The 19775-nt window shown below is 44.8% G+C and overlaps 2 protein-coding genes across 2 annotated transcripts in view; both read left to right on the top strand.

Annotated features, from left to right (window-relative positions):
* Window positions 1-13226, top strand: part of stg1 (stargazin-like protein) — a 47124-nt gene extending 33898 nt beyond the window's left edge. Inside the window, exons 3-6 of the mRNA XM_065219115.1 lie at window positions 975-1079; window positions 1894-2034; window positions 11304-12453; window positions 12510-13226. Coding sequence (XP_065075187.1) covers window positions 975-1079; window positions 1894-2034; window positions 11304-12453; window positions 12510-12972 — 1859 coding nt within the window. The 3' untranslated portion in view covers window positions 12973-13226. The remainder of the gene's footprint in view (window positions 1-974; window positions 1080-1893; window positions 2035-11303; window positions 12454-12509) is intronic.
* LOC135698958 (serine proteinase stubble) overlaps window positions 1-19775 on the top strand; it is a 667696-nt gene that overhangs the window by 329637 nt on the left and 318284 nt on the right. The gene's annotated exons all lie outside the window — the stretch shown is intronic.

Consider the following 19775-nt stretch of genomic DNA (forward strand, 5'->3'; position numbering starts at 1 on the left):
GCCGCAGTAATTTTTCTCTCGCTAGAAGTCATTTGAAGTTGTTGTAGAAGTCCTCTGTTGCCAAGTGAAAAGAATGGGAATCTTTCGAAAACCGTGATGCGAGTTCAACTGTTTTTCTCTTGGCGTGACTCATTATACACCGACTCTAAGAATAACTTTTCCTATGACTTTGACAGATAATCGATTGTTCCAATTTTGACATGTCGTCTCTTTATAAATTCAGTCGCGTTAATTCGCCTTGACACCAGTCCCGAAGTGACGTTTCTTCACACACATTTTGACAGTTCCTTATGGGGTTTTGCGTTGGAGTGAGAGAATAAGAAAAAGTCCGCCATGTTTCACACATAGACTGACAGTTACATATGAGATTTCTCCATAGGAGTAAAGAGTTACAAAGCTCTCGTCAACGCCAATGCAAACCTATGAAAACTATCCAGGAACATCCAAAACTTCACAGAGGACGCAAGCACGCTCATGCAAACACAAGAGTAACGACGTCAAACGCAACGTGACCATCAAAGCAACACGGAAAGTAACAGTTCTTAGTGGGACTGAATGCGTAGAATTTCCAGCTTCATAGAAAATTTCTCGGCGTAAAAGTCCCACTAAATGCTGTTTATATAAAAATAGGCATAACTGATTTCATTGAAGGTAATTTCCGTAGTTTTCACTAAAACATTCGCGATTTTCTCAGATGCAACTTTTAGAACATGGGACAGCTATGCCTAGAACGGCAGTACAATAGCTACAATACAATATCAGAGTAAAAAGTTACGGATTAGTTGCGAGCTATCTGTTTACGCCAATAGATAGTTTTAGTTATAACGAGACACTTCTTCGACACACTCGGCAATGTATCGTTTAAGGTATATAGGGTTGGTCGTCAAAATTGCATTTCTGGCCCTTTGTGCACTGTGTAGTTTCACATTGCCCTGGAAAACTGAAAATTTTACCTTCACACTTCATCCATACAGGCGGTACCAATTTGGGTCAAACGGACTTCCAGTGCTCCACCATCGACTATTTTTCCCAGGAAGACTACAATCCGGATCCGCACGATTCCACGAATGCCATTCCATGTAAGTATTTTTCGAAAGTTCCACCTAGAAACGCGTCGCCAAAGAAACAAATTCAACACTCAATAGTCCCCTCAACCAATCACATCACAATAAGAGAGTACCGTAATAGAATTATTAAAGTCTATCGCTCCCGATCACTGACTGGAAGCAATAGTAGTTGTCCTGTTTTCATTTTCGCCACGCTGCCATTCCCATGTCCATCAGTTGTCCTCTGTGCTCTACTGTCTTTGATGTTAGCTCCGGGTCATATTATTATGTTATCTATACGTAGTCGTCGTCGTTGTCCTACAGCTTCAAGTGGGGGACGATAGCCTGTTTTTTTTTCAAAATTATCTCACGTGATACCCGTACCCGGTAGTGGGAGATAATGTTGTACCGAGACCAGACCGGAAGGATTAAAGGGGCTTGATTTGAGTGAACGAGAGGTGCGGCTGTGTTGAGTGGAGTGGAAGGTGTGGCAGAGGGTCGTCAGAAAGGTACCAAACACTGATAACAACAACAACAACACATACTCACGATGGAAGGAGAGCGAAAATTGATCCTGTTATAAGTGAAGCATGCATTTTGGGTCATTAGGAAGCAATGTGTGTGCTTCCTTGTTTGATTATTATCCACGCAAACGCACAATAAGAGGTGAGGATGCGTTTTCGGCAAAGTAGGTTAAGCAAAGATAGCACTTTTCGCAACGTATCTATATGTCAATGAATTATTAACGAAGTTTCATTTTTTTTGGTTAGTTAAGTTGTTAAGTCACCACGCTTTTAAAATAGATCACTCTTCTTCTTTCTTGTGTTTGATCTGCTCTAATTCGCAGATACCGTTACTCATTCGTCGCCGTTCTTCCTGGTCTCGAACCTGGTGCTGGTCATCAGTTACGTGCTGTTCCTGCTGGCCATGTGCTCATCTAGGCATACAATTTGTTACTTCGTGTCCGGGGTGCTATTTATAATATCAGGTAATTGTTGTGCATTGTTTGTTTAATGTTTATATCTATATTCTGTGCAGTCATTTGTAAGTGGATGGAAGATGAACCAGCCTATAATCCCATATCAGTCCCACATGGAAAAAGTAGGCATTGAGAAAATGGCAGTTGAAGTTACGAAATGCAATTTCCATGTAAATATTTGAAAAATCATTGTAAATTAGTTGGTAATTTTTTTCAAGTTGAAATCAGTTACAATGAAGCATGCATATTTTGTTATATCAGCGAAAAATATGCCGATGCAAAAAGCAGAACTGTAACTTGACGACTGGACGATCAAATTTCATAATGGGACTTATATGCGATTACTTTGCTCAATGGGACAAACTGTAATATGAAAGTAGATGCCAATTGACAGGGGATAACGTTGTGATCTTAAACTTGACGAACATACATATGGGACAGATATGCGATTATAGACAGTGTAAGTCTCGGTAATACATACAAACTTTGAGAGTGAATGATAACTGTGTAAATACTAATGAAGTAAAAATGAATATCTATTTTGCTCCACCAGGCAGAATCGATTCCAAATCAGGTCCTGATCATTCTCCCAAAATTTGAGCCCATTAAGAGGCGAACTCATACCATAGAGGTAACTCTAAGACTAGTAGGTCTCGAAAAAACGTGCTCAACTTTTTGGCTCAGCTCTGGTACTCTCTTCAGTCCCAAGCTAATCGATTCACCCCTCGAAACATAGGAAAATCCGGAAAATCCACTAACACCTCATTTTATCTGTCAAACTTTCATAGCGAATCAAAACAAACATTGTGTAGTACTAGAATTTTGACTAGAATGGGGCACGTAGGCAATAGGCTAGTCAAGTAGTAAACCAATTTAAAATCGTTAGTTGCCATAACAATCAATACGAAACTAACGATTTTATATTGGCTCACTACTTCACTAGCCTATTGGTCCCAAGCAAGCGATTAACGTACCCCATTCTAGTCGAAATTCTAGTACTACGCAATGTTTGTTTTGATTCGCTATGAAAGTTTGACAGATAAAATGAGGGGTTATTGGTTTTTCCTCTGTTTCGAGGGGTGAATCGATTAGCTTGGGACCGAAGAGAGTATCAGAGCTGAGCCAAAAAGTTGAGCACGTTATTTCGGGACCTTCTAGTCTTAGAGTTACCTCTATGGTTGCCACCTGTTGCTCATACTGCACTGGCCGTTTGTAATTTATAAGGGGGAGGGCTTATTACGGATGTCACTTCACGGTGAAAACTTGTAACTTGCAGTCACGGTGAAGTGATTCCCATTTGATTTGTACGGCAATCACGGCTCTTATTCTGAGTATCACTTCCTAATCACCGTGTAGTGACACCCGTAATAAGACCCGGGAATTGCTATAGGACTTATCTCCTAATTCCCATAAACTATTTCTTTGAACTTGGTTTCAAGTTTGACAGAAATATCGTCTTTATTCCTTGACGTTTGGATTGGGAATGACAGTGGTGTCTTGAGTAAAAAAAAACAATAATACCTTACAAACTAGACTGCTAGATTGAATAACGGATGTGCCAGGTTGCTCTATCTTCACCCCGTCTTAATCGTTTAGTCCGAGGGCACGTCGCAACTCTTGGAAACGAGATGTATCTAACGCCTTGGTAAACAGATCCGCAAGTTGGTCCTGGGTGCTCACCGGCATGGTCACGGATAAAATGATGTTTTATATCGATATGGTTGCTGCTCTTCGCTTCGCGGTTCCTGGCCATACCGATGCAGCCACGGTTGCCCTCATAGATAATGACGGGTTTCAGGGTTATCTTCAGGTCTTCGAGGATGCTAGTCAACCAAATCGCTTCTGATGCTGCTGCGCGTAGGGCAACGTATTCGGCCTCGCTTGAAGATGTTGCCACCGTCGTTTGCTTCTTGTTCGACCATGACACGGTTACTCCGAAGACCTTGAACAAGAAGCCGCTAACGGATCAGCGGTTCTGCAGCTTCGTCGCGACTGTACTGCAAGCTGAGCCCCTGCGTCCACCTGCAGGTAGCTTACGATTCGCTTCAACGTCTGCCAGTGCTGATCGGCTGGATTCTGCTGAAATCGTCCCATGTAGCTTAACGGATAGCAAATGTCCGGGCGCACACACAACATGGTGTACATCATGCTTCCCAACCGCTCTCTCTACGGTTCCATCGTCGCTGGTCCGTCACGGGTTGCAGTTGACCATTCCTCCATTGCTTGTGCTTCCTGCGAAAGTTGAACCGTTCCTTCCTCTCGGTTGTACACCAGCTTAATGCCCAGGAAGTAGTTCACCTCGCCGCAGTCGGTCATCTTGAACACGGCAGAGAGTTCCTTCTTGAGCCGCAAGATCGAAGTCAGGTTCCTTCCAGCGAGCAATAGGTCGTCGACGTAAATGATGATGATCACCACGTCCCCTGATGTGCATCTCGTATACAAGCAGTACTCGTGGCATGCCCGGGTGAATCCCATCTTGAGCAACTGTCCATTCAGCCGCTCATTCCAGGGGCCGCTTGACTCGAGCCGCTTGATTCGACCACAGTTCGGTTGAACCTTTCTGCTGTGCCGTGTATGCTACCGTCGGTTCGATTTGGATTCGATCTGGAATAGAAATCTGTTTGCGCATTTGAGCCATACTAACGTCCTTGGTCCACCGTCAATCTTGAAATCTTCAAGCCGCACTTCACCGTCGCCATGGCATCATATTCTTGGAACATGCTAATGACCTCGGACTTCCTCCGCATCGTGCACAGCACTGAAAAGTGGGTATGGTCATCGATAAAGGTCACTAAGTATCGGGATCCGTTCTTAGCAGGGGGCTCGATAGGACCACACACGTCAGAATGGATCCTTTCCAAAGGCCTGGTCTTGCCCCCACGAAATTCAGCACCAGGCACCAGGCTGTTCGATGCCATTCGCCTTTATTCCTTGCTCGCTCAAGTGTCCGAGCCGCCGGTGCCAGAGCTCATCTGTCTCCGACGTGCACAAGTTCGCGGTTGGGCCTTCCAGGTCAATCTGTAGCTCGTAGAGGACACCTCTTAGCTGTGGCGATAATTTCCCCGTCTTTCTTCAACATTGCTATCTTGCAGACGAAGTTCACCTGTTCCTTTGCCACGTTGCTCCGCTATCGTTGATGAGGGGCTCACTGGATCCCAAGTCGAGCTTGGACACGAGCTTGTCACTCTTCTTCTTGACGTTGGCCCGGCTCGCCACAAAACCGCCTCGTTGGCCGCCGAGTTAAGCTTCACCACCGACCTTCTGTCGACAGTCCTTCTTGAGGTGACTACGCTTGCCTGAAATCAAAGTATTCGTTGGATTACCTGACCTGGTCACTCCTGTTATTTTTCGCTGTCATTCCAATTCAAGAGCTCGATGTGAGCAGTTCAAGTTTGCTTTGATAAAACATTATTTTGTTCGTTAAGTCGGGGCCTGTTCATTATTGCCCCGTCCCGTCCACGTAGTTCCTTCAGGTATGGGCTCGTCTACGAAAGAAGGCTCCCGAATTCCGCAGTTGAATGGAACGAACTTCGAGAATCGGCGGTTTCCAGTTCGGACGTATTAACCAAGCCAGTTCCCGGTGAATCGGACCAGGGAAGGGCGAAGTTTTTGCAAACAGATCGGAAAGCGAAGTCCTTGCTAGTTGGATTCCTTTCTGATGAATGTCTAGGCATAGTACGGGACAAGGAGACTGCTCGAGAAATGTGGAAGGCACTGGAAGATACATATGCGAAGAAGTCTGAAGCAAGTCAGACCCTGTTGCGGAAGCAGTTGGCCAGGCTCCGTATGAAAGAAGGAACTTCGATGCGGCATCATTTTCAACAGTTCGGCGATATCTTACGCCAACTCAAATCGGCAGGCGCGAAGCTCGAAGAGAACTACATGGTATCGCAATTATTTCTCACCCTTCCCGATAGCTACGACTCCCTTGTAACGGCTCTAGAGAATATCAACGGGAACGACCTCACATTGGAGACTGTGAAACAGCGGCTACTGGCTAAAGAATCCAAGTGGTCTGATAGGATGGAAGATTCGAGCGAAGACAAGGCAGCAGCGTTTGTTGGAGGCAGAAATAAGAAGCAACGATGTGGCAAAACTGGCCACATGATGAAAGATTGTCGTGTCCAGAAGACCGATGGTAACGTCAACGCAGCGGTTGGAAGCAAAGCAGTTTCGTTCATGGTGAACCAGAAGCAACCGAAGGTGCAGACCAAGCGAATCATCTTGTACGTGGACTCTGGATGTAGCGACCATCTGGTGAACAGTTTAGATTGCATGCAGTCGGTCCGGAAGCTCAAACAAACTTTCGTTATTGATGTGGCCAAAGATGGTGTGTCGATTGTTGGGAAATATGAAGGCGAAGTCAAGGGGATTCCCATTCCAGAAGGTATTCTGTTCCAGATGAAAAATTTAATTTTCGTACCAGAGCTGCGAGGCACCCTGCTTGCTGTCAAGAAGATGTCCCGAGCCGGGATTGAAGTGTTGTTCATAAGCCGGGGCGGAAAACATCAGGCGCTGATGAAGCAAGGTGATGCGGCGATCGGTGTGGCACAGTTACGAGGAAATCTCTATGAGTTGGAGTTAGATCTGGACGTGGCAAATCTCTGCGCAGCGGAGGTCAGCAATCTCTGGCATCGTCGTTTGGGTCACGCCAGTCAGACCACGATGAATACGTTAGTTCGACACAATATGGTGGAAGGTCTTGGCCTAAAAGTTGACTCAATTGGATTCTGTGACACATGTGTGCTTGGAAAGCAGTGCAGAGAACCCTTCAACGGAACTCGTGAGCGAGCCAGTCGATTGCAAGAGCGGATACATTCGGATGTGTGCGAACCAATCGATCCGCCGGCTTGGGATGGATCGAGATATTTCGTTTCCTTTATAGATGGCTACAGCCATTTTACGTGCATCTACCTAATGAAGAGAAAGTCCAAAGTCTTCGTACATTTTCAAGAGTATGAAGCCATGGTAACCACCCAGTTTGAAAAACGAAATTGCAAGCTAATTGTCGACCAGGGACGTGCGTATTGCTCCGGAGAACAGAATTCAGCCAACCGTTGCATATTCGCCTCAACAAAACGGCGTGGCTGAACGGTTCAACCCAACCCTAGTAGAAAAGGTGAGAACCATGCTTATCGACTCAAATATGTCAAAGTTCATGTGGTCGGAGGCAGCACTTACTGGAACGTACTTGTTGAACCGGTGTCCTACTGCTGCTCTGTCGGATAATCGTACACCTGCTGAGCACTGGACAGGTGTGAAACCTAATCTCTCCAAGCTGCGTATCTTTGGATGTAAAGCGTTTTCGTGGGTTCCAAGCCAGCTGAGGAAGAAGTTGGACAACAAGAGTCGGGAGGCGGTCATGATTGGCTATGCTCCAAATGGCTACCGCTTATGGGACAGAAAAGCAAGAAAAGTATTCATCTCTCGTGACATCAAGTTCGATGAAGCTTCTTTACCATACGCAAATGAAGAAGATGAAGGCTCGAAGGTTCCCTTAGTGTATCCGCCAGGGGGTCATCGGCCGAACAAGAAACAGTAGCTGTTATCGAAAGCGACACCGAAGATGAGGTCGATCCGGATACGCAAAGCACCGTTGATCTGGATGAAGAACCAACCGAAGAAGCTCCATACGAAAACCCTGGGGCGCTCGCTTCACAACATGATGACTATTCAGAGTCTGACACTAGGCGCAGCGAACGGGAGCGCAGGCTCCCAGGTAAGTTACTTGACTTCTTTACTGGGTTTAGAGCAACATCTGCTGGTAAAATTGCACCTCTCCCAGATCCCCCGGAATCGTACGCCGAAATCGAAGATCGAGAAGATCTACAGCTCTGGATGACCGCATTTAGAATAAGGTGTGGACGACGGTGGAATGCCCTGCCGGTGGGTCTTTCGCGTGAAAGAGGATGAACAAGGAAACCATGTGCGATGCAAGGCAAGACGGGTAGTCAAAGGTTTCTTCCAGAAGGCTGGCCTGGACTACAATGAAACATATGCGCCCGTTGCGAAGTTGACGACTATTCGAAATGTGCTGGCCGTGGGCGTACAAAGGGGATTCCATTTCCATTAGATGGACGTCAACACGGCGTTCCTTCATGGTGAGCTACAAGAGAGAATCTTCATGGCTACTCCGGATGGCGTCAAGGCAGACCCTGGGCTGGTGTGCCAGCTACAGAAATCGTTGTATGGTCTGAAGCAGTATCCTCGTTGTTGGAACGAAAAATTCAATCACACACACGGTTTCACATGTTCCAAACACGACTATTGCCTGTACACCCGTATTGACAAGAGGGGGAACGACGTTGTTTTCGTCGTGCTGTATGTCGATGATCTCCTGATAGCAGGTATGCAGCTGACCACCATAATGGAGCTGAAACGCGAACTGTCGGCGATGTTTGAAATGACCGATTGTGGAGCGTTGACTCACTTGCTTGGGACGATCAACAAAATGGTAGAATGATGCTGTCTCAAGAAACTAGCCTGGAAAAGATCTTGCAGAAGTTCGGCATGGCGGAGTGCAATGCAACAAGGACGCCAATGGGTAAAGGATTGAAATTGGATCGTCAAGTGACCGAAGGTGTTCGTACCGTGAATTATTGGGAAGCCTGATGTACATGATGATGTCCACAAGGCCAGACATTTGCTTTCCTATCGGATATCTGGGGAGATTCCCACTTTAACCTGGACAACAACATTGGACAGCTCTGAAACGGGTTGTACGATACTTAAAAGGATCGATGGAGTATTGCTTGACGTTTACTCGAGACAATCAAGCGGCGCCACTCATCGGGTTTGCTGACTCAGACTGGGTCACCGATACTGACGACCGAAAATCAGTAAGCGGATTTGTTTTCCGTGTTTTCGGATGTACTGTTGCGTGGTCAAGCAAGAAGCAAACAACAGTTGCAACTTCTGCAAGCGATGAGTGCAATATGGCTAGTCAGTGTTCTAGGCGATCTCGGTGAGCTGAACATTGAACCAATCACAATATACGAGAACAAGAACTTGGAGAGTAAGAGAGCCAAACACATCGACATTAAACACCGTTTTCTTCGTGATCATGTCGCTGCTGGTAAGCGATTGGTGGAGCCGATTGCCAGCAACAACCAGTTGACTGACTTCTTCACTAAATCGTTGGACGTCGGACTATTTGAGGAACTTCGGACGATGTTGGGACTATTCAAGCGAGAGGGGGTGAAATCAAAGTAGTCGTTGGATTACCTGACCTGGTCACTCCTGTTATTTTTCGCTGTCATTCCAATTCAAGAGCTCGATGTGAGCAATTCAAGTTTGCTTTAATAAAACATTCTCGACCTGTTCATTATTGCCCCGTCCTGTCCACGTAGTTCCTTCAACCGGCCGTCTTCGCAAGAATGGATTGACCTTCCTTTGCCAAGTTGCTCACGATCGGCAGCTTCAGCATTCGGACCACCGAAAACGCTCCGCTATCGTTGATGAGGTGCTCACTGGATCCCAAGTCAAGCTTGAACACGAGCTTGTCACTCTTCTTCTTGACGTTGCCCCGGCTCGCCAAAAAACTTACCGCTGATTGGCCGCCGAGTTAGCTTCAGCACCGACCTTCTGTCGACAGTCCTTCTTGAGGTGACTACGCATGGCACTTACCTGGGAACTTGAAGAGTTTCTTCGTTTTGTCACCGGAAAAAGCGGCCCCTTTGGCCTCGCCAACTTCTCCATTTCTTCAGCCAACAACCGCTGCTGAACGGCTTCGATTTGCATATCTTGCTCCGGAACGTTTTCCAGAGCGGTAACCAAAGGCTCGTAAGAATCTGGTAGCGTGTGGAACAGCAGAACCGCCAGGTCAATTTTGTCTACCTTCGCACCAGCTGTCTTCATCTGTCGGACCAAATCATCAAACGCCAGTAGATGTGACCTCATCGGAACACCTTTCTTCAGCTTCAGTCGGTTGAGCTGCTTCCGGATCAGGTGCTGCGATCCGATAGACTTGGTTGTGAATGACGCTTCAAGGGCTGCCCACATTTCCTTGGCCGTCAACTTCTCCCGGATGACTTCCAAACTTTCGTTGGCCAGGAAACTTACGATCAACGCCTGCCTCTTCAAACTGGACTTTTTCCCCCGCCACTTCTGGTGCGTTCTCCGTCAGATTATTCAGGACGCCGACCGAATCCAAGTGCATATTGACCCTGAAGCTCCAGTGTTGGAAATCCGGTCCGCCTTTGAACTGCGGAATTCCGCCAGCAGTATTCGTCGTGGTGCCCATAACCTTTTGTAATACTTGGTTTCAAGTTTGAGAGAAATAACGTCTTTATTAATCGAGGTTTGGATTGGGAATGACAGTGGTGTCTCGAGTGAAATCGAGTGAAAACCACATGTTCACTTTGCCCCTCTTATCCCTACCTTACAAACTAGACTGCTTAGATTAAATAACGGTTGTGCCGGGTTGCTCCGTCTTCAGAATAACATTCATGATTTCAACGTCCTTGTAATTTTGTCTAGGAACTCACCTCCGAATTTCCCTCGATAGTCTCTAGGAATCCTCTACAAAGGCCCTTATTACCGATGTCACTTCACGGAGAAGTGACAAGTTATCACTCACGGTGAAGTGATTCCCATTTGATTTACACGGCTATCACTTCTCCGTGAGTGACAAGTTGTCACTTCACTTCGTTTTCACCGTGAAGTGACACTCGTAATAAGGCCCATAATTATTTTAAAATTATCACTAGAGTTCTCTGGAAAATTTATGAATCCAGGTCTAGATCCAGGTTCCGAATGCTAAAAATTCCTTCAAGGCACATCCCAACTGTAGACTTGTCCGATGCCTCTTGTTTTGTTCTGCTTCGTCCACCTCTAGTGATATTCGTATCGCAACTAACTCCATCCCGCTTGTGATCATCCTCTCGTTCCTACAGTTCTCCAATACCAATAGACGTATTACAGGGATGTATTCTAGCCCAACCATACAAAGGTGTACCTCTGCATATTGCCTAATATTACTGAACTCAACATCAACTACTCCAAATCTGGAAACACTGAGAAGCTAATTCTCTAAGCTAAGCAGGCTTTTAAGCAAATGAGGATTAAAATTACAACTACGCTTCGTTTTCTTAATCGGAAGGGGACATATTGTATGACTGGATCAAAAACAAGTGTCCCAAACAGGAATTATATTATTTAGATTTATTTTTTTTATATGTACTGTCTTGTCTTTCACACACATTTGAACTTCTGATGTTCCGCTAAATCGTTCGACAAATATTGCGCTTAAATACTGACCATTTCCTTCGCCAATACAGGTCTCCTCATGCTCATCGGACTGATCATGTTCATCTCGATTCTGAAGGCGGAAATCGGTAACAAACTTCGACCACGATCGACACTTCAAGCTCCCCTGTTCACCTTCCGCTACGGTCAAAGCTTCCTCCTGTACGTGTTCGGATTCATCATCACCGAGCTGTCGGGAATCTTCAACGTCCTGATCTACTCCAACCTGCACCAGGCGGAATTCAATCGCTCGCAAACCTATCCCACCTACCAAAATTTGAGTGCCAACTACTACAGCATTACACCGAGCAAGGACTCGGTAAAGCCCACCCCGGGAGCTGCCGATTATGGCCTGCTCAACGGCACTCGACCAAGGTTCTATTTCGAGAACAGTGACGATTGCGCTGTCCATCGCTATCATCACCACCGAGATCGGCACAGTTTGGTGAAAAGTTTGAACGAGCTTTACACGGAACCGGCTCCGGAAATGAGAAGCACCGCCACAACTACCTCACCTCCTGCAGGGGATGCTGTAGCCATTTCTGCAACGTCTAACATAGAGATCGCCACGGAAACGGGGAGGCTAACGAGGAGTGTTTCGACCAGTACGGATATAATGCTGATGGATGATCCCAAGAGCGAGGGAGATGGAAAGAGTGAGGAGAATTTGAAGAATATCTGTGGCATTTCCCGGCAGTACTTGACGAAGGAACTGTCCAAGGAGAAGCTGTTCAATGAGTTTTGCAAGAAGGTTGGACCGCGACCGAAGCCGAAGAACATTTACTACATTGAAGATGACGCCAAGGATCGGGACGGATTCCAGAATGTGTTCGTTATCGAAGCGAACAATAGCGATGATGACAAGTTTAAACGAAGACGAAGGAACTCGATGATGGACGAAGCGGTGGGAATGGATACGCTGGAGAGACGGCAGAGGATTAGATCGGATAATTCGCTGGATCAGATGCACGGTGGAGGTAGATCGTACGATGGGTGTCCGAGACTGAACTACGACTTGAGACAAACGCTGCCGAGGAATTTCTTGAAAAAGCACCACAATTTACTAGGTGAGCATACGGGCTATGATGTTCGTGAAGGGTTCAACAGTTTGGATGATCTAGGGGACCACAGCGGCACGTGGAGCCGTAGAATCTCTGCCAGTGGAATACTGGAACCTATCAGGTTAGCTTTTACCGTTAGTATCGCTTCAAAAAGTACATATTTGGTTTCATTTCCAGACTGAACGCATCTCAGAACAACCTAGACGAGTCTTCACTCTACCATCAAGGATCAAAATGGCCAAAGATCATACCGAAATCTTCCGCCGATTTCACCACCATGCAGCAAAAGTACCTTCACGTCCCACCTTCGCCGTCCTACGTGGAGTACGCCGTAAGATCTCCCGTCCAAGTTCACCGGAGCATTGGCGATTTGAGTTCATACCAACAGCAGCAGCAGCAGCAGCAGCACCATGAACAACAGCAGGTTCATGGACCACACTACGCAAGAATCCAACATCCCGTACCGATGTTCAACTATATCCCACCGAAAACGGCACCTCCGATGGTGTTTTCCGGAAACATTTCGCCTATTTTCGATCTGGACAAAATTGAACGCGAACGACGTAAATCCCACTCGCAGCTGTTTCTCAATCACAGTTCGCAGCAACACTACGACTATGTCAATGGAACTGCCGTTTAATGTTGTTCATTGCCCTCCCGTACTGCCACAAATCAATTTAGGAATCCTGTCAGATTGAAGAAAAAAAAAACGTCCGAATTCCGAATGAAAGTTAACAAAAAAGTGTACCACTTTGTCAAATATCGAGCTTGCATATCAGTATGATGATAGATAATTAATGTGGAATATATGGTACCAACTACAAGCCCATCCATTACCAGCCGTCGAAAATGTTAAGTCCTGTGTTGTGATTTTCACGTGATGTCGTGTTTAGATTGATGCAAATAAATGGTTGATTCGATTGAATAATTGTTCTGCTATGGTTTCGATTTCCATTTTGGCTTCTGGTCTGGTTTGATAGCATATTTATTTAGCAAAAGAAGATGCACAATGCATCATAGACCTTGACCTGATGTATAGTTTTTATTAACAGGCTATCGCAACAAATAAAACAAAAAAATACAACTGAATGGTCGGACATCTGACCCTTATTCAGTTATTCAAATTTCGGCTAAATTGCTCACGAGCAATTTCACGTCAAATGACGGATCTATCTTGTTGGTTATGGTCAATCATTCACATTTGAGCTTAAATTTTGCTGTTTGGAATTTCGCAAAAAAAAACTTCAAAAAGGCGTACCTATTCGATATTTCTGGATCAACAATAGAAAAGGGCCCATCAGCATTTGTAAACAAACCGTTCCAAAGCCCATTCCTCACAAACCGAAGGCCGCCCATACAAACCAACACCATCATCGTGTAGGCAGAAGTTTCCCCTATCCGATGATGGTGTTGGTTTGCATGGGTGGCCTTCGCTTTGTGAGTAAAGGGCTTTGGAACGGTTTGTTTACAAATGCAGATGGGCCATTTTCTATTATGAAGAGCTTTGAGTGGGTTGGTTTATTTCCCTTCAATTTCGTTATAATTGCTTATCTTTTGACAGATACGCGTATTTCGTCTACTACTTGCAGACTTCATCAGTGCCGAGTGGTGTTGAGTACTTGGCACTGATGAAGTCTGCAAGTAGTAGACGAAATACGCGTATCTGTCAAAAGATAAGCAATTATAACGGAATTTAAAGGAAATAAACCAACCCACTCAAAGCTCTTCATAAAGGGATTCCGTTAAGAGGTTCGACAAATTTAAAGCATTTTCTATTGTTAATCCAGATTTTTCAACAAAACATAATTCTGGATCAACAATAGAAAATGGCCCATCAGCATTTGCAAACAAACCGTTCCAAAGCCCTTTACTCACAAAGCGAAGGCCACCCACAATTTCAAATTTGTATGTTTTGATGAAGCTGACATTTGTGCCTTTGAAGTTTCACGTTAAGGCTTCCTTAGAGTATCACCAACCGGTGAACACTCGTGTTTATTTCAGTTACCGAGGGACATAATTTGTGATTAGTCCCGGTCCCTTTCAAATTGTTTCATTATTTATGTACGGTCCTTATATTTGAAATAACGTTTCACATTCATCTAGTGATGGCCGATTTTCATTTGAATAATCGATTAATCGATTAACGAACCGAAAAGTAAAATATTTGTAATCGGTTAAATCATGCCGATATAAGCATTACATTTCAAGAGGATCATCACCGATCGTTTCAAACATGTGTTGCACTCTCATTGGTGGAAAAATGGCAGCACAGCGAACAAAAAAAAAATCGATTAGTTGTTAATCGAGTAATTAAAAGATGGGACATCTCTGATTTTGGTGTGATTGTTTTGATCAAAATGAGCGCAAAATTTCATCTCTACCGCTTGCTGATAGAGGAAACATTCCTCTACCTGCTGGTGTAATTATTTTTCATGAGTGAGCTTTTATTCACGAGAAATCGACGACTAAAGCCATTGTTTACAAATGCAATTACGCCCCTTTGAAATGTTGGCACTGAATTCTTCGAACACAAATGTACATAAAAGGCAACGAAATTAGATCCCTTGTCATAATTCTACATCCTGTAACTTATGCAACGTTTCCTGAACATCTATAAAACTCCCTTTACAAGTCTACGAAGTTTTCTGAATTTATTCAAAATTCCATATTTATTCCATCACTCGTAATCCTACGAAGATCTCCGAACATCTTTGCACTTCTGGAAAGATACCTATCATCTACAAATATTCTTGAACATCTGGAAAATTCCCTGAAATTTAACGAAGTTCCCAAAATCTCCAAGAAGTTCATGGAGCTTTTTTGAAGTAAGATCTGTGACAAACTGTAACGAAGCTCCCTAAGCTGAAGCGAGGATCCCTGAAGTTCTTAGAAGCTTATTGAACTATTTGTAGATCTCCTACAAAATTCCCTGAACTTTTTCAAAATTCCTTACAACATGAAGTTTTACGCAGCTCCTCAAAATGCTACGAAATTCGCAAACCATCTACAAAGTTTGCTGCACTTCTACGATTCTTGTTGAATTTCCACGAAGCTTCGCGAACGAAATTTCTTGAATTTGTACGTAATTTCCACAACCATTCCATGTCCATGAGGTTTCAAAAAAGTGCTCTGAAAAAATATAGTGGTTTCTCCCCCCCCCCCCCTACGAAGCTCCCCAAACTTAAAGTTGTTTCTACGATTTTTTCAGAAGGTCTATGAAGTTCCCAGCATTTCTAATAAGTTTCTTCAATTTCTACGATGTTCCCTGAACGTCTTAGAAGTCCTTGAAGTTTTACGAAGTTCTCAGAAGATGATGAAAATACCCTGGGCTCATGACCAATTTGTAGAGCCTGTAGAGTTTGAATATTGATATCCTATAATTTCTCAAAACTGTTTCTTCTAGTCAACGAAAAGTAGTCAACTTAAAGGAGTCTTTAAAAAATGTTGTTTGTGGTCCAATCAAAAAATTGTACCAAATTTTTCTCAGTGTGTCTCACGTGTGCCACAGCTGTGCCAGCAGTGAAGGAGTGCCAGTCATCGTACTGACTTTTGTTTGCTTGTGAATAATGGCATGCTTGGCAACCCGTTTCAATAGACGTATTGTTTTGAAGGAAGAATACAATAAGCAGTGGAATACGAACCAAGGCGATGATCCAGAGGCTGGACAAACTGACCCGATTGGAGAATCCCCTCGAAAAGGTGATGGAGTTCCAAAGCAAAGACAGCATCAAAACGCATCTGATGGCATTTGGAATTTACAGCCGCCGGGGAAAGCTGCTGCGAATGTTGAAATCGCTGGAACTCTTTCGGGGATCGAAATCTTCGGCTGCGGAGATCAGAAGGCTAACTGGCATCGAACCGGTACAACGTGGATACACGATTTGAGGAGGCCAAGAATGAGACGAAAGTGTTCCGCTGCTAAAGACTGACTTCGTCAGTGGTTGCATATGCCAGTGCAGCGACAGTCGGTTTTTCATATCATATTCGGTGCTTTGTGGAATGTGGGATTGATTGAGTGGAGTGTAATTATACATGGGATTTTGATCATTAGCGATTACCCTGATTTTGGTTTGTGGAATGAATTACAACACGGTTGGGGAACTAAGCGAAAATTTTAGGTTGCGTTTCAAAATGTAATAACATTGATTTGTCACCAACAATGATTTGACACATGCGCTGAGCAGGCACAGAGATAGTACAGAGATGCCAATAACTTCAAAGATCATGAATGTTTCCTATCATGGGTGCCAAACTGTGTCAATTAGCGTGTCCAAATATGATCTTGGAACACTGTGCGGAGTGACCAACCCACAGTTTCTGCGGAACATTCCAAAAAATTTTGAAATACATCTTTAGATTCTTTTCGAATTTAGAAGTTTTGGTAAGAATTCTCTGAAGCTTCAATCCATTTATTTTAATTCGCTTGAATCCTCCTAAAATTCACCTCAAAACTGTTTCAAAAATTTTCTCAGCATAATCTTGGAGCTCTCCTCTAAATCCTTCTGAAAATTAACTTGGAATTCTCCATACAATTCTCTTAACATTCTTTTTATGGAATTCCTTTAAAATTGGACAATACAAAAAATCCAGTTTCTGACGTATGTTTCAGGCTTCACAATCTTCATGTAATTTTCCACAGAGCTTCTTAAAAACAATTACTCTGAAGTCTCACAATTTACTTGATGTTATAGTCAGAACTCCTATAGAATTCTTCCGAAAACTCCCTTGGAAATTTTCCCTCCCAAGTAACATTGCAAGCTTTATAGAGGTTTTATAGCATTCTACAAGTCTAATTCATGGTTTACAGAACCCTCATAAAACCAAAATTGTTACTTGGGTGGGCTGTAATACGTTGGTGTTATGCCTTGAATTCTTCCTAAAATGTCCTCAAACTTTGTCTAAATTCTTTTAATAGTGTTTATAAGTGACTTTATCCTAAAAATATAGTCCAGTCCAGAATACTTGCACTTTTTTTTCAAGGTCCAATTTTGTTTTTTTTTTTTTTGAAAAGAGGACGAAGTATATTTTTCCCGGTGCGTCATCAAAATTTACGGATTTTTCCCGATGACTTCGAGTTCTCTGTGTTTCCGTGTAAATACCGCCCAGCCCTGTCGACGAGCCCCTTGCGCAACTGTCAAACTGAGTGCCTCCTTCGATCGAAATCTTTCTGCAAAAGATTAATGTGCTTTCCGTCGTCATCATTTTGAAGTACTGTACCAAGCACCGAGAAAAGACGCAATAAAATCCAAGGTTCAAACTTTGGGCCTTCTTCGTCGGATATAGTGAATCGCGATGGAAAAGTTAGTGAAAATTCGCAACGCACAAATGGTGCAAATGGTCGGGGAACTGACAGCAACCGGGAAACTCGTTGAGCGGAAGGCTTCCTACAGCGAGGCAACGGAACGGCTCGACCAGCTCAATGAACTTGTTGGAAATTTCCGAAAAACAAACAAGCATCGAGGAGCTCCTTGACTAGTCGGAAACAGTTGCCTCGGTGCACAATTTTCGTGAAGAATTTAACGGGCCTACTTCAAGGCGAAAGACATCCTCGAGAAATATATCGCGGACAACAATCCGGATGATGCGAGTTCCACATCCAGTGGCAAAACGATCGTCGACAGCGACCTCCGAGAGGCGATGAAAATGCTGCTCATCACTCAACGCGCCTTGCTGGAAGGGCAGCGGGTGGCAAGGTCCGCGAACAACAACCAACCAAACTTCGATCCAGCAGCGGGGGATGTGGTGTCGAATCGTTTACCCTTTCTGAATGTGCGGCTTCCATCGATCAACGTGCCGACGTTCAGTGGTGATCGGAAGAGCTGGAGGTCATTCAAGGACATTTTTGAATCGACCATTCACGACCGGAACGATCTGAAGGATTCTATCAAGATGCAATATCTTGTGTCCTACCTCGACGGCAGCGCGAAGCAGCTGGGAGGCGCTCACGAACCACTACGATAAGAAAAAATATACCGTTTTCGCCGAGGGGGACGACTCTATCTACGATGCAAAAAAGATTGTGTTTTGCTGTGGCTAGTTGCGCGCACGCTGAGTAGATAGAAAGAAGATTGATGGCGATTCTGAAGATTTCCTGCAAAAAGATGATGAGCGATGCAAGTAGATGCAGCAAATGAAAGAAGATTTTTCGAAGATAGATTCGCTAGTGTGAGATTTGTTGAGCATCTAAACTTGAGATTTAGATGTGTCGCCCCCCTCGGTTTTCGCTCTTATTCGTGAGTTGGTGGACCAGCCGGCGGTGACCACCGCCACATCCGGAAGTCTACGCAAGCTCGTCACTACTTCTGATGAGGTGGTGCGACAATTGAACGCACTTGATGAGGAAAATGGCACACGAGATCCGTGGCTCATTTACTTCCTATTGGAAAGCTGGATAAGGAAAGCCGATCAATGTGGGCGCACCAAATCATTGAAGAAGAGAACCCTTCCTTCGCCGATTTCATCAAGTTCCTGGACAACCGATGCGATGCGCTGGAAACTTGCACAGCGTTTACGAAGAAGACAACAACGGAAGCAGTCAAGAAGGAGCCGTCGAAGAAACCAGCAAGTGAGAAGAAGATGCAGTCGTTGCACACAGCTGCAGTAGGAGAAAAGTGCGCAAAATGCTCCAATAAGCATCCGTTATTTCAGTGCAGTGAATTCAAAGAGATGAACATTCACTGCAGGCGCGAACTAGTGAAGAACGCGAGATTGTGCTTTAATTGCCTTAGGGCATCGCACACCGCGAAGTTTTGTAGTTCTAAATCAGTGTGCCGGAATGAAAACTGTAAGCAGCGGCATCACACACTGCTATGTGAACTGAAAAGTGAAGTTGGGAAAAAGAAACTAGTGGAAAACAGTGATTCAGACCAGCAACAAGCGGGCGAAGCGGCCATCACCTTAATGGTGGCGCAGGTAGCGCTGGAGCCACCGCAGAAGTCGGTCGTGCTACCTACTGCTGTCATCCGTGTACAGGGATTCGACGGCGGTCTTCTGCAAGTGCGTGCTCTGATCGACTCATTGATCTCGGACGCCTGCGTCAAGAAGCTCGGTCTGTCTCGCTCCAACGGAAATGTAACGGTTTCCGGCCTGGGACAACAGGCAGCCGGAACAACGCGTGGCCTTGTGAAGCTGAGCTGGTAATGGCTAACCGGTTTACCGACGCGTGTGTTTTGCAGACAAGTGCCTACGTCCTGGGGAAGCTCAACTCGACGCTTCCTACACAGCACTGCAGGGTTCATCCAAGCCTCCTGGATAAGCAGATACAGGAGAACCTCGCTGATCCGGCATACTACCAACCGGGTCCGATCGATATCATTTTGGGATCTGACGTCTTTCTTGCTCTCCTCAAGCCAGGGCAAGTCAAAGACAACGGTGGTGTTCTTGTGGCACAGAACACGATCTTCGGGTGGATTCTGTCCGGGAATCAAGCCATCTACTCATCGA

Source organism: Ochlerotatus camptorhynchus, unplaced genomic scaffold (assembly GCF_037179485.1).
Source record: "Ochlerotatus camptorhynchus isolate MF236.1 unplaced genomic scaffold, CSIRO-AGI_Acam_v1.1 ptg000099l, whole genome shotgun sequence".
Lineage (NCBI taxonomy): Eukaryota > Metazoa > Arthropoda > Insecta > Diptera > Culicidae > Ochlerotatus > Ochlerotatus camptorhynchus.